General features: G+C 49.1%; 2 protein-coding genes across 9 annotated transcripts in view; one reads left to right on the top strand and one right to left on the bottom strand.

Annotated features, from left to right (window-relative positions):
* Window positions 1–22,062, top strand: part of LOC116789429 (rhophilin-1-like) — a 146,441-nt gene that overhangs the window by 77,950 nt on the left and 46,429 nt on the right. Inside the window, exon 1 of one of the 2 annotated variants that reach the window (XM_032693262.1) lies at window positions 15,364–15,373. The exons of the other annotated variant lie outside the window; for it this stretch is intronic. The gene's annotated coding sequence lies outside the window, so the exon portion shown is untranslated. Of the gene's footprint in view, window positions 1–15,363; window positions 15,374–22,062 lie in introns of those variants that run through there. 2 annotated transcript variants of the gene reach the window in all.
* LOC116789464 (DNA topoisomerase I, mitochondrial-like) lies at window positions 3,216–21,729 on the bottom strand. 7 transcript variants are annotated; one of them, XM_032693356.1, is made up of 14 exons: window positions 21,719–21,729; window positions 15,618–15,822; window positions 14,382–14,503; window positions 13,621–13,743; window positions 12,722–12,909; window positions 11,532–11,676; window positions 10,512–10,655; window positions 9,308–9,493; window positions 8,577–8,645; window positions 7,105–7,219; window positions 6,119–6,246; window positions 5,312–5,406; window positions 4,680–4,829; window positions 3,216–3,599 (listed from the first exon to the last, which is right to left on the bottom strand). In XM_032693356.1, the coding sequence occupies exons 2-14, from the start codon at window positions 15,706–15,708 to the stop codon at window positions 3,497–3,499; spliced, it is 1,659 nt and encodes a 552-aa protein (XP_032549247.1). In that variant the 5' UTR covers window positions 15,709–15,822; window positions 21,719–21,729; the 3' UTR covers window positions 3,216–3,496. The 7 variants fall into 7 exon arrangements, with proteins under 7 accessions (XP_032549247.1, XP_032549290.1, XP_032549272.1 ...); XM_032693399.1 differs by lacking the exons at window positions 15,618–15,822; window positions 21,719–21,729 and adding exons at window positions 16,376–16,491; window positions 20,243–20,303; XM_032693381.1 differs by lacking the exons at window positions 15,618–15,822; window positions 21,719–21,729 and adding an exon at window positions 15,855–16,104.

Genomic DNA, 22,062 nt, shown 5'->3' with positions numbered 1-22,062 from the left:
GAACCACAGCAGTGACAACTCAAATGTTTTCTCATCCCTTTCCTCTCAGACTGATAAAAAACATCCCACTTGGAAGTTTCTGGTCTATTTTTCCCTATTTTTTTTAAATCTTTTTCATTTATTTTTTTTTTGCAACATCAGACCTCCCAGGAAGAAGGGAAGAGGAGAAAGAACCCTCTGGAAAGCCTTCATCTTGTTCTCCCTCAAACCCTCACGGGGCTTTTCCCACCTCTCAGCGTCTGCCAGATCCCACTGTTTTGTTTTCCAACCCCCCCTCCCCAGGGAGCAGATCCAGCAGGAGGAGTTTTCAATCCCACCCACTCTTCTCTTGGCACCAGTTGGGATGAATCAGCCAAAAACTCGTCTCTCTGCAGCTCCTCCATGGGAAGAACCCATCCCTGAGCAGATGAAAGAGCCCAGGACTGTCCTTCCCCCCAAGGAACCTTCAATTCCAGCATGGGAAGAGCAACAACCTGGAATAATCAGCCTCCCTAGGAACCCAGGCTGGAATCCTGTAGGGATGAGCCTCCACCCGAGCTCACCAAGACCTAAATCCCCCTTGTATCCCTCAAAAAGCACTTCAACTCCAGCATGGGAATAGCAGGAACCTGGGATACTCACAGCAGCGCAGCCCTCCAAGAATCCAGGCTGGAATGTGGCAGGGATGAGCTCACTGATGAAGTTTAAGACCTAAAACCACTTGGTATCCCTCAAAAAAACCCCCAATTCCAACATGGGAATAGCAAGACCCTGGAATAATCAGCCCCTGAGAACCCAGGCTGGAATCCTGTAGGGATGAGCCTCCACCTGAGCTTGCCAAGACCTAAAACCACCAGGTATCCCTCAAAAAAACCCTAAATTCCCAATGGAGGGATTTAAAAGACTTGGAAAAGCGGCGCTCGGGGATTTGGTGTGGTGGGGAACACGGTGGGGAACGGTTGGATTGGAGGAACTTAAAGGTGCTTTCCAAGCTAAAGAATTCCACGCTTCAGATCATCCCCCAGGGGAATGGTGTTTCCAAGGCCAGGCTATGGAAAGTGGCTCTGGGAAAGAGGAGGCACAGTTTTCATCCCTGAGGATCATGTGTTGGCCCCACAGCATTCCCAGGAGAGAGCACCATGTGGGAAGGTTCCTGATGTCCACGGCTCTGTCCCAGGGATTTATGTTCCCGTGTCTCCAGGATGCTTATGGAGAAGCACCGGGGATGGAGCCCCTCTGGAGCCTCCAGCTGCTCAAAGAACTTCCATGGGGAGAGACTTTGTTTGGACACCCTCAAACCATCCTTATATCGGGGCACCAGAGCTGGAGCTCTGCATCCAGCTCTGGGATCATCAGCACAAGGATCTGGAGCTGCTGGAGCAGGTCCAGAGGAGACCACGGAGATGCTCCAAAGGCTGGAGCCCCTCTGCTCTGGAGCCAGGCTGGGAGAGCTGGGAATGTCCAGCCTGGAGAAGGGAAGGCTCCAGGGAGACCTGAGAGTCCCTTCCAGGGCCTAAAGGAGCTCCAGGAGAGCTGGAAAGGGACTTGGGACAAGGGATGGAGGGACAGGACACAGGAAATGGCTTCCCAGGGTTAAACTGGGAGTCAACAAATAACCCCCAAAATGTTGGGCTGGGAGAGGGATCCCACTCTCAGGGGTGTGTGGTGAGGACACCATCCGGCTCCACAGGGGCCTGAGCAGCTCTTCTCTCACATGATGTTCTAGAGACCTTTTTTCCTGTAGGAAATTCTAAAGAAAGCATTAATAAATGTACTGGTTGGGTGGGGACATCCACAGTGATACGGAGACATCCCCAGTGCTCATCCCACTGCATCTCACTCCTCTTTTTCCTGCTCCTGGGACACAGGAGCACTGGTTTTGTGGGGACTTAGCTGGAATTATGTCCTTATTTTAGAGAATCACAGAATGGTTTGGATTGAAAGGAACCTTAAAGCTCAGCCAGTTCCAACCCCCCGTTACAGGCAGGGACACCTTCCACTGCCCCAGGCTGCTCCAAGTCCTGTCCAACCTGAACAATTCCAGGGATGGGGCAGCCACAGCTTCTCTAAGCATCCATCTGGGATGGAATAAAAACTTTCCACACCATTTAATGACAAATATTCAGTTTAACCTCTTTGGAAAGGCAAAAAGCACCTCAAGGTGGGCAGAAAACCATCTCCCATCCACCGGGACCAAACTGGTTCCTTGTGTCTCAGAGCTCCAAACCCCAGCACAGGGCTCAAGGAACATCATCAGCAGAACCATACCCTGGATGAGCTCCAAAAACCCTCCAGTCACCGATTCCCAGAAAAAAAAAAACCACTCCCAGTTTTAAAGAAATGTGTTTAAAATCCCAATTCCCAACCAAAACAGCAACAGCTTAAACATAAGAACACATGGGAAGCACCAGGAGCTTTGCACTGGAGCGACCTGAACATCAGCCCTGAGGTGCCAGAAGGCTTTTGCTGCTAATCCAACAGCTTGTTCACACCTGGGAGGCACTGGGATGTGGGAATGTTGCCAGGGACATGCTAGGATCACTTTTTTTTTAGGTCTAAAACCAGCTAATTACGTCAAAAGCAGCACGAGTGGTCGCTGCTGTCGGTCCCTGCAGCTGTTGGAATGTCATCCCAACACAGGAAGAGCTCCAGGAAGGTTGGTACCACCCCCCCCAGCACACTCAGAGTCTGGCCCAGCATCATTTTTCCTTACTGCCTGTTTTCTAGGAAATTACCCATTCCCTAAATCCGTGCCTGGGCAGTTTAAGTTTGTGCCCCAGAGAAACTGAGACAGAGCCAACTGAGGGAATTTGGGAGAAAAAAACTCCCACATTCCCAAGTGAGATGTTCTCTCCCAGACCAAGATTCACCCACCTAGGGGTGGTTAAACTACAGTTGGCTCGTGCCAAGGTGAATTTTATCCCCCTGTAACGTGAAGGTGCTTTTTAATCCAGGATCCTTCTCCTCCCTCCCACATTTTTTTCATTTTGCATCCTTGCAACTGCACAATTTTCTCCTCTCCTGGAGGTGAAAGGGCACAAAACCCCCTGAAATGTAGAGCCCTGAGATTTTCTCCTCCCTCTCATTTCACCCCCAAACCAAGCCCAGGTCTGACAGAGCAGCTCAAACCTGTTCTGGCGCTGTCACTGCCTCGTATTTCCCACCCAGCCAATTCAAAAAGGGCTCCAACCACATCAAGGAGACAGGATTAAACCAGAGCTTGTCTATCAGCACAATTAAGGCTCTCATTTAATCTTCTTCACAAAGGAAAAAAAGAAAAACAAAATCCCAAGCACTTGGTAGCTCCAAGGAGGAATCAGGAGCTCCCCCAAAGTCACTCAGGGCGAGGGTCACAATCAGCAAAACCCGCTCGAAAAGAAACCAGAGGTTTTCTTCTGTCTACAAAAAAGGCATCAAATTCTTCTCCTAGACAACCCCTCAGCCTCCTGCAGCAGCAGGGAAAAATAAAAGAAGCTTTCCAGCAGCACCAGATGAAGGACTGAAGGTGGAAGCGGGCTCAGAACTCAAAGTCCTCGTTGGCCATGGCGATGGCCCAGGCGAACTTCTCCCTCTGGGTCTTGTTGTAGATCTTCTCGATGGGCACCCCAAACTTCTTGCACCTGTGAAGAGCACAAGACACGGAGTGTGTTTGGTACCTCCCACCTCAGGGAGATGTTCCAACGCTCCCCAGGCCCAATGACCACCCCTGAGCACTCCCAGGCTGGGGGGGGGCAGAGACCTGGAGATGCTGGTGGACACGAGCCAGGTGTGCCCAGGTGGCCAAGAAGGACAGTGGCACCTGGCTTGGATCAGAAATAACGTGACCAGCAGGAGCAGGGCAGGGATTGTCCCCCTGTGCTGGGCACTGGAGAGGCCACACCTCAAATCCTGGGGTGGGTTTTGGGCCCCTCGGGACAAGGAAGACACTGAGGGGCTGGAGCGTGTCCAGGGAAAGAAATGGAGCTGGGGAAGGGTCTGGAGAATAAATGAGGAGGAGCTGAGGGAGCTGGGGGGGTTCAGCCTGGAGAAAAGGAGGCTCAGGGGGGACCTTCTGGATCTCTGCAACTCCCTGAGAGAAGGGGGAGCCGGGGGGGGGGGGGTCAGGCTCTGCTCCCAGGGAACAAGGGACAGGACAAGAGGAAACGGCCTCAAGATGCACCAGGGGAGGGTCAGGTTGGACATCAGAAAGAATTTCTTCATGGAAAGGGTTGTCAAGCACTGGAAAGGGCTGCCCAGGGAGGTTTGGAGTCCCCATCCGTGGAGGTGTCCAAGGAAGGACTGGACATGGCACTCAGTGCTCTGGGCTGGGGGACAAGGTGGGGATTGGGCACAGGTTGGATTTGATGATCTTGGAGGTCTTTTCCAACCTCAGTGATTCTGGGATTCTGTGATTCAGAGTCCTCCCCACTCCAGGTGCAGCATCTCCAACCCAAGTTCCTTAAGCAAATAACTCACTGTTGAAGACTTGCCAAGTGAACCCCCTCTCGCCCTAAATCCAGTTATTTGTATCAAGTAGAAGCCATAATTTGGGATTCACTATCATTCCCCATCCCTGGAAGTGTCCAAGGGCAGGTTGGACGGGGCTTGGAGTAACCTGGGCTAGCGGAAGGTGTCCCTGCCCATGGCAGGGGTTGGAACTGGGTGAGCTTTAAAGTCCCTTCCATCCCAAACCATTCCATGACTGCACATCCAAGATTTACCAAGCAATGCTAATCCTGGGATCCAGGTAATTGAGCTTGGAAGTGCCCAGAGCTATCTGCTTGTTCTCCTCCTTATCTGTGGCCTGGACATTCAGCCTGGCCAGCTGCTCCTCCAGCCTCTTCAGCAGCTTCTTCTTCTTCTCCACATTCCTGAGGGCACAGGAATTAAAAATACAGAGGAAAGGCCTAAGCTTAGAAATATTCCAGAATGGAACAATCAAAAGAATTTTGACTTAGTTCTCCAGGACTTTGACCTGGTTTTTTTTAACATAAACTAATATCATTCCCACCACCAAAGATGGGCAGACACAAAATCCAACATCCAGAGACCATCACCCTCAAAACCTTGGGATGGGTTACCCGGAGAGGCTGTGGCTGCCCCATCCCTGGAAGTGTTCCAGGCCAGGTTGGATGGTTCTTGGAGCAACCTAGTCTAGTGGAGGGAACCATCTACATCATCTAAAACCATCTTCCAGACTTCCACAGGTCAAGAGGCACCTGATACCCCCCACCATGGGCATTCCTGTTCTCTTGAACTGCCAGGAGGGTGTTGGACCAAACCATCCCCACCCACGGGCTCTCCATGCAGAGAATCCCTCTGCAAGACAGGATTCCAAGGAAGAGCCACTCACGCTTCTGCTTTGGCATCTTTTGGGCCTTCCAACTCATCTTCAGCTTTTTTCAGCTCTTGCTGGGCTTCCTCCACCTGTTTCTTCTTGGCATCGATCTGGGAAGGGGGAAAATAAAGTCAGACCACACTCCTGTCTTTCCTGGAGGTTTCAGCTGCTTCCCTTTTCCCCTTCCCACATCATTCCTTAATTTCTTACCAGCCCTACCCCAGTCCCAAAAACCTGCCCCTGCAGCACTTGCTGGGCTCAAGCATTTCTTTGAATCTTGCCAAGAGATTCCAGAGACACTTGGAGCTCCTAAATCCGTTCATCTTATGCCACTGCCTGAGACCAACTGGTTTGTGACAGTCCCAGTCCCTCAGGGGAGTGTGAGCAAAAGCTGAGGACGATTAAAAGTGGTAATTTGAGGCATTTCCAGAGCAGATCCATGAAGTTTCCAGTTGGTTCTCCTGCAGTCAGACAGGAAAACCAGTTTCCCTGGTCCTGAGCCAGCTGGGCCAGAGCTGTGGTGTCACAAAGAGCTTGGTTTGCAGGCACCAAGTGATTAAAAAAAAGACCAAAACCATACAAACCCACCCAAATTCTATGCCAAGTGAGCTTCAACCAGCATTTGATCCTGGATCTTACCCCATCCTTCTCCACCCTGGGCACTGATGGCTCTGCACTGATTAAGCTCCACTATTCCCATTTCATTCCCTGATGAGCTTCATCGACTTGATCTTCGAGCATCACCTTCTCCTCCCCATCCCAAAAATTAAACTCAGAGGGTGAGATCAGGCCTTAGGGGTCTTGACTTGGTCTCTCTCTCACCTTGGTCTGCAGGATTTCCATGGATTTGGCGAAGGTTTTGGGCACAGACCTCTGATGGTTGCACAGCACAGCCACAGCACGGTTGGCTCGGTTGTAGGAGAGGAGCTTCCCAGCAACGTTGTCCTCAGCTGGGAATAAATGAAAGCGTCACTCAGGCTCTTTCCTGGGATTTAGGGAAGGCAGAACAACAGCAAGGCATTTGCCTTTCCCATCTTTTTCTCCAGGGATAGCGATAAGGGGCGTGGGAATTGGGGAAGCACAACCGAGCGTCACAATCTCTGCTGCCGAGACTCATCACTCACATGCCCCAGGAGGCAAAAATGGTGCAACCAACGAGCAAAACAAGGAAGAGGGAGACAAACAGTCCCACCCTGGCTCTAAATTAGTCAGAGTATCCCTGAGTTAACAATTTCTCACCGGACCCTGTAGGATGCAGGGTCTCTGTGGGGTGCAGCCTCTTGAGGGGTTGTGGGGCCTCTATTGCGTGTGGGGCCCTTATGGGGTGCAGCCCCCTGGGGAGGTGCAAGACCCCTATACGGTGCAGGGTCCCTATGGGGTGCAGCCCCTTTTGGGGGGGGTATATGGCCTCTCCAGACCCCCTCCCCCGGCGGGGTGCAGCCCATTTTGGGGGGTTCCAGAGCCCCTCCACATCCCCCCAGTCCATGGGGGACAGCCCCTTTTAAGGGGGGGTACAGGGTCTCTATGGGTGCAGCCCCTTTTTCAGGGGGTCTAGGGTCGCCATGGAGTGCAGCCCCTTTTGGGGGGGTTCAGGGCCCCTTTAGCCCCCCCTCCCCCATTGGATTCACACCCTTTTGGGGTGGGTTCTGGGTACCTCTAGGGTACCAGAAGTGTTGCAGCCCCATAAGTTATGTCCCACCCTACAAGGTGGTGCATCATCTGCCAAGGAAGGGGGACACCAGTGGACATTTCTGAGCCCACTGGCCATATGAAGCAGCTGGTGAGAGCCCAACCAGGGTGTCACTCACGGTTGGTGAGGGCCTTGAGCTGCTCCTGCAGGGTGATGGAGGCGTTGTAGGTCCTGAACACCTTGGCCGTCAAACCGTCCATCAGGTGCTGGAGATGTTTGTTCAGGAAGGTCGTCTGGGGGAAAGGAGACAGGACAAAGGGTGGGGAAACCCCACAGCAGCAACTGGGGTGACAGGACAAGGGGGGAATGGCTTCAAGTTGAAAAGAGTAGGTTTAGATGGGATATTGGGAAGAAATTGTTCCCTGGGAGGGTGGGGAGCTCCTGGCACAGGTTGCCCAGAGAAGCTGTGACCCCTTCTTGCCCCAAATCCAGTTATTTGTAGCGAATAGAAGACTTAGTTTGGGATTCAGTATCGTGCTCCAGCCCTGGAAGTGTTCCAGGCCAGCTTGGATGGTTCTTGGAGCAACCTGGGATAGTGGAAGGTGTCCCTGCTCATGGCTGGGGGGTTGGAACTAGGTGATCTTTAAGGTCCCTTCCAACCCAAACCATTCCATGATTCAATGAAAGAGAAGGAATAGAACAAGCAGAAGACAGGAAAATAAAGCTCTTGTTTTTCACACCCTCTCCTGCCTAAGAAACCAAATTAAAAAACATGAAATTCTGAAGTTTGTAGATCCACTTGTTGGGTCAGGCCACCATTTACCCAAAACTGGCACAAATTCCACCTAAACCCACAAAGAATCTCCCTGGAAGTCAACAATTTCTGCCCAGCCACATCTAAGAAGACCCATCTTGGCCCGTGGGGACGGGGTTTAGTGCTGACTGTGGTTAATGCTTGGACTGGATGATCTTGCAGGGCTTTTCCAACCTCAATGATTCTGTGATATCACCCAATATATGATCTCAGATCTGTTCAACGTGTTGGGGCCGCACGGGGACCCCGCAGCCCACCCCCCTGTGGACCCCAGAGCCCCCGCCTGGGGCTCCCTGTGGACCCCAGAGCCCCCGCCTGGGGCTCCCTGTGGACCCCAGAGCCCCCGCCTGGGGCTCCCTGTGGACCCCAGAGCCCCCGCCTGGGGCTCCCTGTGGACCCCAGAGCCCCCGCCTGGGGCTCCCTGTGGACCCCAGAGCCCCCGCCTGGGGCTCCCTGTGGACCCCAGAGCCCCCGCCTGGGGCTCCCTGTGGACCCCACAGCCCCACCCTGGGGCTCCCTGTGGACCCCACAGCCCAGGCTAGAAAAACCCCAAGGAGATGAATGAGGAGGACCGAAGGAGCAGAAATCCACCCCCTCAGATGGGCCACAAGCAGAGATGCCACCAGAGCACAGAGAGGATGGAAAACATCTCACAGAGCCCCCTCCCAGGGCCTTCCAACAGTGCCAGTGGTGTCTCTGAGGGTGGAATGACTAAAAGCACGGAAAGGGGTGGCACTGAGCAGCACCAAAGGCTGGCGGTGGGGGGAGTCACAGCTTTGCTTCTCCCCCCTCTGGGTCACCAGTGCTGGTTGAGAAAATCAGAGGTGACAACTCACAGTGAGCCTGTCAAAGAGGTCATCGGAGGGGTCCTTGTTCTTCATAAACAGCTGCAGGTTCTTGAAGACCTAAAGAGGGGGGAAAGGATGGTCCTGGTCAGGGACAAGGAGGAATTTCTTCCAGACACCTCCCTCATCTGTCTCCTCATCCAGATGGACTCAGATCCACGCCCATCCTGCCACACCACCAACCTTCTCAACTCCAAGGGCTGCCCCTGGTGCCACACTGGTGCCGTTCCCCCAGACCTTTCCCACCTCTGACACTCCAACACCATTAAAATCATCCATTTTTGATACTTTTAAATATATGAATACTTACATATAAATATATAAATATCCATTAAATATAAATTTATATTTATATAATTAAATACAAATGAAGACATTTCACGTTCTGGTGCCCAGCAGCCAACTAAGGATGTTCCAGCAAGAGCTTGGGACCTTTTCTCCTCTCCCCGCCTCGAAAGAGGGGGGACCTTTTCCCCTCAAAAGAGGGGGGACCTTTTCCCCTCAAAAGAGGGGGGACCTTTTCCCCTCAAAAGATCTCAGGCCCTTCACGGTCCCTGGGGCAGAACAACCTGGACAGCCCTGCTCCGAAGTTTCTCCCCGTTCTCCAGGACAGGGAGGTGGTTTTAAGGCACAAGAGGCGTCTCCGCGACAGGTTTCGGATGCGGATTTTGGGACCGACGGACACGGAGCGGACCCAGAGACCTGGCACTGCCCCCGCTCACCTGCTTCTCCACGGCCACCTTGTTGTAGTAGCGGATGGAATCCTTCCCAAGGAAGTCCAACTCCACCACGTGCTCCTGCCCGTCCAGCCGGGGGTGCAGCCGGATGTGCTCCACGCGCAGGGAGCAGCAGCCGACCGTGTCCGCCGTCTCCCCTTCCTCCTTCTCGTTCCCGGCTCTCAGGGCCAGCTGGAAGGGAGACAGGGAGTCATCCACCCCCATCCCACCTCGATTCCCCCTTTCCAAGGTTGTTAAAGTGGATGTGGACATGCGGGGGAAGAGAATCGTGGAATGGTTTGGGTTGGAAGGGAGCCTGAAGATCATCTCGTTCCAACCCCCCCTGCCGTGGGCAGGGACAACTTCCACTACTGTGGATTCCTCATCCCTGGAAGTGTTCAAGACCAGGTTGGATGAGGCTTTAACTCAGTCTGGACTTGAACACTTCCAGGGATGAGGAATCCACAGTTTCCCTGTTCCAGTTATTTGTATCAAGTGGAAGCCATAATTTGGGATTCACTGTCATGTCCCATCCCTGGAAGTGTCCAAGGCCAGGTTGGATGGGGCTTGGAGCAACCTGGGTCAGGGAAACTGTGGATTCCTCATTCCCTGGAAGTGTTCAAGACCAGACTGGGTTAAAGCCTCATCCAACCTGGTCTTGAACACTTCCCTGTCCCAGAGTCTCAAGGACAGCTTTCTCAGGGTGGTGTCTCACCGGAACCCTGGTGGAAATCAAACAGCAGCTGCCTCCAGCAGGAGAAACCCTAAAACATCCCCCCCCAGACGAAGGTTCTCCATCTTCCCAGTGGGGATTTTGCCACCACACGGAGACACAAGTGCAGGTAAAGCCCAGGAAGGACAGCACAGCTCCTGCTCTGCTGCACAACGGCACCCTCAGGGAATAGTGGGAATCACCATCCATGGTCACACCCCATCCCTGGATGGGCATTGGAGCCATCCAGGCTGGATGGGGAATGGAGTAACCTGGTCTAGTGGAAGGTGTCCCTGCCCACGGCAGGAGGTTGGAACTGGATGATCTCGAAGGTCCCTTCCAACCCAAACCATTCCACGATCCCATAATCGCTGCCAAGATTCCTCACGGGGAGTACAAGGAATCACCAAAAAAACAGCTCCAGGGTGGGGTGGATCAGGCAATTCCCAACTTCCACATGGATGGGGGACCTGGGGGCTGGGGTGGCGCTGTGGGTACCTTATCAATGAAGTAGAGGGCCACTGCTCTTTGCCTGTTCTTCATCTCCTTGGATTTCCAATCCGCTCGGTACCGAGCCCGGATTTCATGGACAACGTCCTTCAAGCGCCGAGCGACCTCGTACTTCTGCCAGTCCTTCTCCCCCTGGAAAGGGAGGCCAAGACGTTCTTCAATCAGTGTCCCACCTTTATTCCACCCCTTCCAGTCTAACCCTGTTCTAGGAACACCTCCAGCATTTAAATCCTGCTCCAATCCCGCTGTTTCCTTAGGAAATAAAGGGAGGCCAAGACATTTTTCATTGTGCTTCACCTTTATTCCACCCCTTCCAGTCTAACCCTGTTTTGGAAACACCTCCAACATCTAAATCCTACTCAAAGCCCGTTGTTTTCTCGAGGAAAAATCCACAAAGTGGAAGAACTGGAGCAGAAGCAGCTCATCCAAGGTTTCTGTGCCCTCTGCTGGCTGAGCTGGATTTAGGATCGTGGCCAAGTCAAGGTGTTCTCCACCAGGAGTGCCCAGCAAGGAGCCAAAGTGGTCAAACACTGTGTTGCCACGGCCATCACTGCCTGGACACCACCAGGGAGGGACACAACACTCCCTCAGCTGGGATTCAGTGCCCTCATTTACTTGGAACACTGGAAAAAGCCTTAAATCCCCTTTCCTTTCTTCCCACGGCACCACAGACCACGATCCCACCTTTCCCCATGAGTGAACTCCACCCCACGGACTCTGGTCCCTGTGGACCCTCCCAGCTCCTGCCAGGCTTCCAACAGCCTTCCCTGGACACACATGTGGAATGTGGTACAGGGAATATTGGAATGTTGGCTGTGCCAGCAGCAATCCTTCCCTGGAAAAGGATTAATGCTTAACAACCATCTGTCCTTTTCCTCTCACCACCCAACGACACACAGATTCCTTTAGTTCACCCCGTTTTTTTGGGCAAAGGTGGAAAAAAAAACCCGGATTTTTGGTGCTGTGCCACATCTCTGCTTTCCCTGATCTTTCCACCACCATTCCAACCTTCAGCTTGGAGCTGGGGTTCAGCATGATGTACTTCAGGGTGTTCTGGATGTTCTCTGTCCACGAGGCCAACCAGGTCACCGTGTTGTCAAAGCGAACCTCCTTCCACTTGTGACCCTCTGGGGGCTCAGGAATCTTGGAATCCCTGTGGGAAAAGCAGGATTAAAGCCCTGAGACCATGAAGGAGACAGGACTTCAACTCAACTTCAGCTTGCCAAAGACAGTCACCACATCACCACAGAGTCCACCCAAAACTGCTCCACAACATGGAATTGTTAACGTTGGAAAAGTCCTTCAAGATCAGGAAGTTCAACCATTAAACCAGCACTTCCAGGTCCACCATGAAACCGTGTCCCCAAGTGCCACATCTACACATCTTTCAAATCCCCCCAGGGCTGGGGACTCCACCACTGCCCTGAGCAGCCTTTTCTAGTGCCTTACAACCCTTTCTGGGAAGAGGTTTTCCCTGATATCCAACCTAAACCTCTCTCCTGGGACAACTTAAGTGATAGCACAAGAGGAAATGGCCCCATCTGGGAGAAGAGACCAACCCCCACCTGTCCACCACCCCTTTCTTTCAGGGAGCTGTAGAGAGAAATAAGGTCCCTTCTGAGCCTCCTTTTCTCTAGGTTGAGCCCCCCCAACCTCCCTCAGCCACTCCTGGTGCTCCAGACCCTTCCCACCATCAGGTCTTTTATCATTTGGATGCTGAAGACAAAGGAGAATTTTCTGGAGGGGAATGTTTTCAATCAAAGTTTTCAAATGGGTGGTTTAAGACCAACCCAACTCATATAATTTAGCACTTAGAGAACACTCTTAACCCAATCACTGCCTTCCTCCCTCCTCCAAGGATGATCCTGGTGCTTCCAGGCAGCGTGAGGGATCCAAAAAATTAGGAGGGATGGAAATTAGGAGGAGCACAGAGTTGTCCCTTCTTCCAAGAGGCAGCAAGAGAACCATGGGTTGTTTATGGTTGATTTTGGATAAGCCAGTGGGAGATGGAGCTGCTTGAGCAGCTTCCTGGCCACTGGAGATCCACAGAGGAATTCAAAGCCAGACCTCTGGAGGTGACCAAAGAGCTCCAGCGAGTCCTCAGGGCATGGAAAGCAGGGATTGCAGGAGATGGTGAAATCCCAGGATCCCGCTCCTCCCGGTCCCAAAAACAGCTCCAGGAGCTCATGGCAACTCACCTGCTGCAGTTGATGACCACATCTTCTGGCATGATCCTCTTCTTCAGCATCCCCATTTTGGGGTGGTCACCACGGCCACGGAACAGACCCGGCGGTTCCGTTTTGAAGTTGCCGATCTTCTCGCGGTGCCCATCCAGGATGCAGTAGCCATATTCCTCCTGGATCTTGTCTGCCTCCTCCTTCAGCTTCTGAAAGGACCACCAGGACAGCCAAAAAAAATCGTGGAGTTGTTTGAGTTGGAAGGGACCTCCAAATTTATCTCATTCTTATTCCAATCCCCTCCCCTGGGCAGCCACACCTTTCACTATCCCAGGTTGCTCCAAGCCCCATCCAACCTGGACACTTCCAGGGATGGGGCAGCCACAGCTTCTCTGGGCAACCTGTGCCAGTGTCCCACCACCCTTCCAGTAAGGAATTTCTTCCCAACATCTAATCTAAACCTACTCTCATCCCACAGGATGAGTTTTAACCCCCATGGCTTGTGTTCACCCAACACCACCCCCCTTTCCCTGGAGAAAAGGAAGGTTGGGAAGGTAGAGCTCAGAGGGTGGGAGAAGGAGGCAAGTCCACTCCCTAAAAATGGCTCATCTCCACCCACTCTGCAAACCCTCCCAGTGATGCTGATGGAACAACCCCAAGAGCCACCAGTCCCTCAGCAAGGTCCACCATCCTCTGGATAGAGCAGGACCCAAAACCATGGTCCAAGGATGGTTGGCAGGTTGGAAAACCATGGAATGTGCAGGACCTGCTGATAAAATTCATGGAGAGGGAGGAGATGGTCCAAAGTGGTCTCAGGGCATTCCATCAGGAAAAAATGACAAGCAGGAGCCCAAACACCCCAAAGCTGGACCCCAAAACACCGTTATCCAGCCCCAGGTGTCCCAGGGATGAGTCCTGACCCGCTTCTCCTCCTTGGGGAGCGCTTTCCGTGCCTCGCTTTTGTCCACAAAGTACTTGTGGATCTCACTGAAGTCACACTTGGTCAGCTCCTGGATTATCTCCTGCTCCTCCGAGGTCATTTCCTGGGGAAAAGGTGGGATGGGCTGGATAAAGTTGGAAGGCCAAACTAACCCCACACAGTTTGTGCCTCTCCTTCCCAGAAAAGGGAACAGAGACCCATATTCCAGTTCTCTGGAAAAAAAAAAAATCAGGAGGCAACAGCCACATCCAGCTTCCACGGTGGGAGGTCTGATAACCTTTGGATTCAACCAACACCCAGAGAAACAAAATGCAGCCAAAGGTGGGGTGGAACAACCTCTGACATGGAAAAAAATCTCCCATGGGAAAACCACTGCAGGAACTTCAGGGACTGCAGAAGATGTACCAAAGGTATTTGGGGGGGGGGGGGGTAAACACACCCTAGCAGGGGTTTTGGTTTTATTTAGGACCATGAAGTTGTTCCCTCAAGCCCCAAAACATTTGGAAAGCTGTCTGGAAGATCCAGCACCTCCTTCTATTACCAAAACTCAGGGAGAGCGCAAGTGAAGCCCTCAAAGATGCTGCAGGCAGCAAATCCCAGCCCAAATCCCCCCAAAACCAAGGAAACAAATCAGAATTTAGGATCTCATAGTTATAAATAAGCCATAAAAGCCCCTCATTCCCTCCCCTCCCACACCACGGCCTGATGACGGATATCAAGGAAGCCCTCCCAGGGATGTACCTTCCTCCAGTCGTGGAAGAAATTGTTCTGGAAGATCTCCTTGGTCGTGTATTCGTGGTCGAGCATTTTGGCATAAAACGTGGCGATTTCCTCCGTGGCCAAGCTCAGCTTCAGGGGTTTTCCTGGGAAAAGAGAGGACCTTCAGCATCGGTGAAGGGAACAGCCCAATCCCAGAGTCCTTTGGAGACTCCTCACATTCCACACTCCACCAAAACAGGGACAAGGGGGGAGAAGAGTCACTGGCAGGACCTCAGCGCCTCCTGCTCCAGGATCAATGTCCACAGCTCTTGGCACAGTGGGATGTTCCTGAATCACACCAATTCCAGGAGGCAGGATCCTCCTTGGAGAGGTTTCATCTCATCCACGCGGATGGAACAACCATGGGATGCTCCAAGCTGAAGTTTGCAAAAGATATAAGAGGCAAGAGCCTCTCCTGGTTGTCCAGTGGATCCAAGAATCATGGAATAGTTTGGGTTGCAAGGGATTTTCAGTTCCAAAACCCCTGCCATGGGCAGGGACACCTTCCACTAGCCCAGGTTGCTCCAAGCCCTGTCCAACCTGGTCTTGGACACTTCCAGGGATGAGGTAGGCACAGTTTCTCTGGGCAGCATCTGGGATCGGTTCCCGGGGCTTCTCCGGCCCTGGGATCGGTTCCCGGGGCTTCTCCGGCCCTGGGATCGGTTCCCGGGGCTTCTCCGGCCCTGGGATCGGTTCCCGGGGCTTCTCCGGCCCTGGGATCGGTTCCCGGGGCTTCTCCGGCCCTGGGATCGGTTCCCGGGGCTTCTCCGGCCCTGGGATCACGCCCTGGAGGTGCCAAAGCCACCACCCTCTCCTGAGCTCTTTGCCCAGAGAAACACACCGAAACCAAGGAAGCACATCTTGGCTCATCCTAGGAATTCCTTGGAAACAGCTTTCTGAGGTAAACTGGAGGAAAAGCAACCTGCAGAGTTCCAGGGGATAGTCCAATCCCACCTGGACCACCGGGGTTTGGGGTTCCTGGACTGCAGGCCATGGGGGGTCACAGCTTCAGAGCAGCCCCACAACAACCCACAGGAACCACGTGGTCCCTTCCGTGGTCTCCTCCTGCTTGGGGTTGTTGCCTGTCCACAAACACTTTTCCATTCAGGAATGGTGGTAATTTTTAAGGAAACGAGCCAAGATCAAAGATTCCAGGCCAAAGCCCCTGCACACAGGGGGATCTCCAACAACTTCAGAGGTCACAGAGAAAGTTCAAACCCTGCCAGGGATCCTCCTCAGAGATCCAAAAAGTCTCTGACAGCCCCATGGATGTCCCAGCAGTGCCCTCTGGTGTCTCCAGACACCTCATTCCCCAAAAATTGGTGTTTTTCCTACTGGAAAAAAGGCATAGGAAGGCCCAGGGATGGAGCTGAGGAGCACCAAGACCCCCAGGGAATGTGGTCCCCTCCCATCTCTAGCACCCCTTTGGCCAAGCCCCAATTTGCCCCTCCTCGCCTGGATCCACCAGAAGTGAGTTCAGGGATGAAGCTGAGAGCAGGGAGAAGACAATCCAGCAGAAATGGGAGGAAAACAAGGAGAGCAGAGCTCTGGATCTGTCCTGGATCAGCCCCTCGGCGACACTGGAGTTGCCGTGAGTGATCCTTGGTGACCTTGGGGACACCAGGAGCCACGAGCAGGAGCTCAGAGCACCTCAACCAAAGCCTTCCAAGACTTTGTGGGGCAAGTCACTGAGACCACGGGACAGGAAAATCCTGGTTTTCCAGCCAGGATGAGCTTCAACTCATCCTCAAAACTCAACCCCAAAACACACCTTCACAAGGAAAAAAACGGTTCCTCAGGGAAAAAACGACCACTGGGATCAACTCTTGAATAACCCCAGAACTCCTTCCACCTCCAGCTCCAAGCAAGGCCTGCAGGCTTTATCCCATGGGATATTCCTCTTCCATACAGCAGAAGACACCAGCTGTTTTTCCAGGGAAGAGACAACCCCAGGTGCCATCCCGAGGCGGACGTACCGGCGTAATAAAAGTGAACATCTTCGGGAAGGGGCTCATAAAGGGGAGCAAAGTAGGGGCCCCTGTGCTCCAACTGCATCCACTTGACTCCATCTTCCTTCTTTTCCTCTTCCCACCTGGGAGAAGACACAAAGGGGGGACCCTGTGAGAATATCCTAAACCTCCAAGGTGAAGTTGCAGACCCCAAGTTGGCCCAAATTCCAAGTGAAATCCCGTTTTCTCCGCTCCCGCCTCGGTTTTTTCCCGTTGTTTGAGAAGAGGGAAGCTGCAAAGGAATCCAGGGAAAGGTGTTTTGAGGAAGGGGGTGGTGATATTGGAGGGATTCAGGAGAGCGAAGGGACTTTAAGGATCATCTCATTCCATGGGAAGAGACACCTTCCACCATCCCAGGTCGCTCCAAGCCCCATCCAAGCCATCCTGAAGAATTTCAGGGATGAGGCAGCCATGGCTTCCTCTGGAAAACCTGGAGCCACTCCTCAGGATCATTCAGAACTTTGATTTTAATGCAAATAAGATTTGAACACATCTCCCCCCTCGGCCAGAAAAAAACCAGGATTTTCAAGTCCCGTTTTCCAAGTCTCAGCTGGAGACTCAAAATCAATTAATTAATTAATTAATCAATTAATCAATAAAATTTAAAAGTTAAAAATAAAAAAAGTGGCAAAACAACCTGAAAAAAAAAATCAGAAAAGTATTAAAAGGGGGGGGGGAAAAAAGGTGAGGTGTAAAAGAAGAGGGATGTACAGGATGAGGCACTGGCCCTTTAATTCCAGCATCTCCAAGGGGAAAAAAAAGCCAAGGATTTCTGGGAAAACAGGGGCTGAGAGAGAGAAATTCCCATTTCTTGCTCGGAGGCAGCCCCGGAAGCTTTTGGGATTTTTCTCCTTCCCCCTGGAAATGTGGAGGAATGAATGGGTTGTAGGAAAAGGTGGATTTTGTCAGAAAAGCATGGGGGGAATAAAAAAGGATATTAAGGAAAAATCAATGAGTTATAGGAATTTTGGATGGGAAATAAATAGGGAATAAATCCAGTGTGGTAAAAGGTGGATTTTCCCACAAAAACACAGGAAAAAAAAATATTAAGGAAAAAAAATAAATCAGTGAGCTACAGGAATTTTAGATGGGAAATGTGGAGGAATAAATCCATTGTAGGAAAAGGTGGATCTTCCCAGAAAAACACCAGGAATAAAAGGATATTAAGGAAAAATCAAAGAGCTACAGGAATTTTGGATGGGAAATGTACAGGAATAAATCCAGTGTGGTTAAAGGTACAGTTTGGAAGCAAAAACACAGGGAAAATAAAAATATTAAGGAAATAACAACAGGCTACAGGAATTTTGCTGGGAAAGGTGGAGGAATAAATCCATTGTAGCCAAAGGTGCATTTTGGAAGAAAAACACAGGGAATAAAAGGATATTAAGGAAAAAATAATGAGCTACAGGAATTTTACCGGGAAATGTGGAGGGATAAATCCAGTGTGGCAAAAGGTGCATTTTGGAAGCAAAAACACAGGGAAAATAAAAATATTAAGGAAAAATCAACAAGCTACCGGAATTTGGGATGGGAAACACAGAGGAATAAATCCAAATCCAAAGAAATCCAAATCCAAAAGGTGCATTTTCCAAGAAAAACACGGGGGGGGGGGGGGGGAAACCCTGTTTTCGATGCCCAACATCCCAAACCATGGATTTAATTGGGATAAAACAGCAAAAATCCCATTTTTTCTGTCACGCTGTCACGGAGCTGTCCCAAAAATTCCAGGGATTTATGGATATCCCTGGTTGGGATAACACCCTCAGAGCTCCCCCCCAGCTCAGGGTTTCCAAGCTCCCAGCTCCCTAAATCCTCCTTTTTTATCCCAAATATTGGGGTGCTCTGGGACAGAGACCGACACCAAAGTGGCTCCAAAAATAATGGAGCATCCATTGGACACATTCCACATCCTTCCCAATGATTTCCTATAAAAAAATCTGCTTGGATAATCCAGAAAGTGTTGGGGAAAAGGAGGAAAAGAAATACAGACCCTCCACAAGTCCCTGATAAAGATGTTGCTCTCTGGGAATATTTTTAATATTTTTACTTTTATTTTCTATATTATTATTTATTTTTATTTTCTATATTTTATATAGATTGTTTATATATTTTTCTATATTTTTATAATACATAATATTATAATATAATGTATTATAATTATATGTATACAAATTTAATTATATACTACATACAAATATTCTATTTTATATATTATATAGTACTTATATTGTATAAATATCAAATAATATGACTATTAAATATTTTATATATTTTACATTAATATTTTATAACATTATCTACTATATACAAATATAAATATAATTATATATTTTTATATATTTACCTTTATTTTTATTTAATTATTATATATTTCTAGTTTTATATTTGTATCTTTATATTTATTTACTTTTATTATATATTTATTATTAGTTTTATATTTATCTTTATGTTCATTATTTATTTTATATTTTGTTTTATTTATTTATAATTTATTTTATATTTTTATATCAAATAATACAAATATTAAATAAGTATTAAATATTCATATAAAATATTACACATAACATACCTATTATATACAAATATAAATATAATTACATTTCTATTTCTATTTATTTTTATGTTTTTATTATATATTTATTGTTTATTTTATATTTGCATCTTCATATGCATATCTTTATTATATATTATTTATTTTATATTGTACATTTATTTTTATTTATTATATATTTATTATTTATTTTCTATTTTATATTTATACTTATTTATTTATTATCTATTTATATTTATTTTATATTTTGTATTTCTATTTATTTTATATTAATATTTATTTACTATTTATTTACTATTTATTTTATATTTTGTATTTCTATTTATTATTTAGTTATTTATATTTGTATCTTTATAATTAGTTTTATTTATTTATTACTTATTTTATATTTTTATTTCTATTTTTATATATAATATATATATATATAATATTTATATTTCATTATATAATTTGGGCAAATTATCTCCAAGCATCTCCCTTCCCTGGCTGGACACCATAAAAGGCATTTCTGGAGAAATAACTAAAATCAACTATTAAATAAATACCTTAAATACTAAATTATAAAGAAATATCTTCAATTTTGCAGACACTGTTGGGTTTTCTCTCTCAGCCCCTTCGTCCTGCCAAGAGTGACGAGTTCAGGGCTTCAGAAAATCCAGCAAAACAGGTAAAAAATGGTAACAAAATTCAATTTTCACACTTTCCCCCCAAGAAATAAAACTACAATTCAATTTTCACACTTTCCCCCCAAGAAATAAAACTGCAATTCAATTTTCACACTTTCCCCCCAAGAAATAAAACTGCAATTCAATTTTCACACTTTCCCCCCAAGAAATAAAACTGCAATTCAATTTTCACACTTTCCCCCCAAGAAATAAAACTACTCAATTTTCAGTTTTACCCAAAGAAATAAAACTAAAAATGCAATTTTCACACTTTCATCCCAAAAAAATAAAACTATAATTGAATTTTCACACTCTTGCCCTTAGAAATAAAACCAAAAATTCCATTTTCAGTTTTACCCCAAGAAATAAAACTCAAATTCAATTTTCACACTTTTGCCCAAAGAAATAAAAACTAAAACTGAATTTTCGGTTTTACCCTAAGAAATAAAACTACAATTGAATTTTCACACTTTTACCCCAAGAAATAAAACCAAAAATTCAATTTTCAGTTTTACCCCAAGAAATAAAACTCAAAATTCCATTTCCACACTTTTACCCAAAGAACTCAAACCTCTGGTCGAACCTTCCTGGGGAGCCAAAAGCACATGGAATATTTACCATTTCCACTTGTTTTCCGCCTCTTTTTCCTCCTCTTTCCGCGCCTTTTTGTTGCTCTTTTCTCCTCCTCCTTCCTTGGATTTCCTTTTCCTGCTTTTCCCTGGAGTCTCCTCCTCTTCCCTCTTCTTCTCCTCCTTCTCTTGCTCTTCCCCTTCCGGCTTTTTCTTCTTGCTTTTCCTCTTTTTCTCCTTCCCTGGCCCATCTCCCTTCCCTTCCTCCTCCTCCTTTTCCTGCTCCATCCCCGTGCTCCGCATCTCTCCCAACTTTTCCTCCTCCTTTACTCCTTTTCCATCCCCACTTCCCTTTCCCACCTCATCTCCTCCCCCCATTTCACCTCCTGCTCCTTTCTCTCTTTCCTCCTCTCCCACCTTTTCCTCCTCCTTTACTCCTTTTCCATCCCCACTTCCCTTTCCTGCCTCATCTTTTCCCTCCATTTCACCTCCCACTCCTTCCTCTCTTTCCTCCTCCTTCTCCATCTTTTCCACCTCTTGCTCCTTTTCTTCTTCCAACGCTTTTTCCTTCTTTATTCCCTTTTTTCCCACCTTTTCCGCCCCCTCAACTTTCACCTTCTTGTGTTTCTTCGCTTTTCCCGTCTCCTGGTTTTCTCTCCCATCCCCCTGTCCCTGAAATCCGTTGCTTTTCCCTCTTTTGGTTCTTCCCTGTTCCCCTTCCCAATTCCTGCCACCATCACCCTCCTCTTCCTTCTCCTCAATTCCCTCCATCCCATCCCCAAATTTATCCTTCTTCTTCCCTCTTTTCCTCTTCAATCCCTTTTCCTGCTCCTTCTTTTCTTCTTGTTTCTTCTCTCTTCCTTTTTTGCTTTTCAGGACTTGGGAATCCCATTCCTTTTGTGGGAAAGGGGGATCCAGCTCCTTCTCCTCATCCATCTCCAAATTCCCAGGATCTCCAGAGGGGGAGGAAATCCCACCAGCAACACCATCACTTGGCTTTGGGATCTGTGGGAAGCAGCCAGAAGGGAAGGAATGTTGAGGTTGGGAAAGGAGAGAGGTTATCCCAAAGCCCAGGAGTGGCTGAGGGATGTATTCCATGCAGGATCAGGTCCAGGAATGTCATTCCTCCCGGATTTCCTACCCCAATTCCGTTCTGGCTCTCCAAGAGCTGCTGTCCCACCGCAGGTCCTGCTTCCTGGGGTTTGTCCTGGGACCTACAATGAAATTCCAGCCACTTTTCACCACCTTGGGGAGCACCAGCTCCACCTCTTCCATCCAAAATTAGGGAATTGCTCCCAAACAAGTCCTTGTTTCTCCTCCAGGGAAGCTCCACAGGTGTTGTGACACACGGAGATATCCCAAAGCAGCAGCGGATTTTATCCACATTTTATCCCACATGGATTTGGTGGGATGAGGAAGCTCAAAAAAAGCAGGACCCAGGAGGTCTCCAGACCAAATGGGCGACATTCCAAGGGAATATTCCCAGAGAAACCTCAAGGGAAAAGTTTACAAGGTTTGGGAGCACCAAGAGCACACAGGACATGTGGGATCAGGTTGGATATCATGGATACAGTGGAGGAGGAGATAGGACTGCTGGGATTGTGGGGACAAGCTCCTCCATCCCAAGGCAGCCTGAGGATGGGAAGGGAAGGACAGGGAAGGACAGGGAAGGACAGGGAAGGACAGGGAAGGACAGGGAAGGACAGGGAAGGACAGGGAAGGACAGGGAAGGACAGGGAAGGACAGGGAAGGACAGGGAAGGACAGGGAAGGACACGGAAGGACACGGAAGGACACGGAAGGACACGGAAGGACACGGAAGGACACGGAAGGACACGGAAGGACACGGAAGGACACGGAAGGACACGGA

Source organism: Chiroxiphia lanceolata, chromosome 1 (assembly GCF_009829145.1).
Source record: "Chiroxiphia lanceolata isolate bChiLan1 chromosome 1, bChiLan1.pri, whole genome shotgun sequence".
Lineage (NCBI taxonomy): Eukaryota > Metazoa > Chordata > Aves > Passeriformes > Pipridae > Chiroxiphia > Chiroxiphia lanceolata.
The sequence above is the reverse complement of the archived record's forward strand: the minus strand, read 5'-3'. Positions and strand labels throughout refer to the sequence as shown.

Bases quoted from the DNA above. Each gene is read 5' to 3' on its own strand.
- LOC116789464 (XM_032693356.1), bottom strand. From the start codon at position 15,708: ATGAGGTGTCTGGAGACACCAGAGGGCACTGCTGGGACATCCATGGGG. The intron at 9,494-10,511 runs GTACCCACAGCG...TCTCCCTTCCAG, and splicing joins CCCTCTACTTCATTGATAAG to CTGGCCCTGAGAGCCGGGAA. The intron at 3,600-4,679 runs GTAAATCTTGGA...TGCTCTTCACAG, and splicing joins CCCAGGATTAGCATTGCTTG to GTGCAAGAAGTTTGGGGTGC.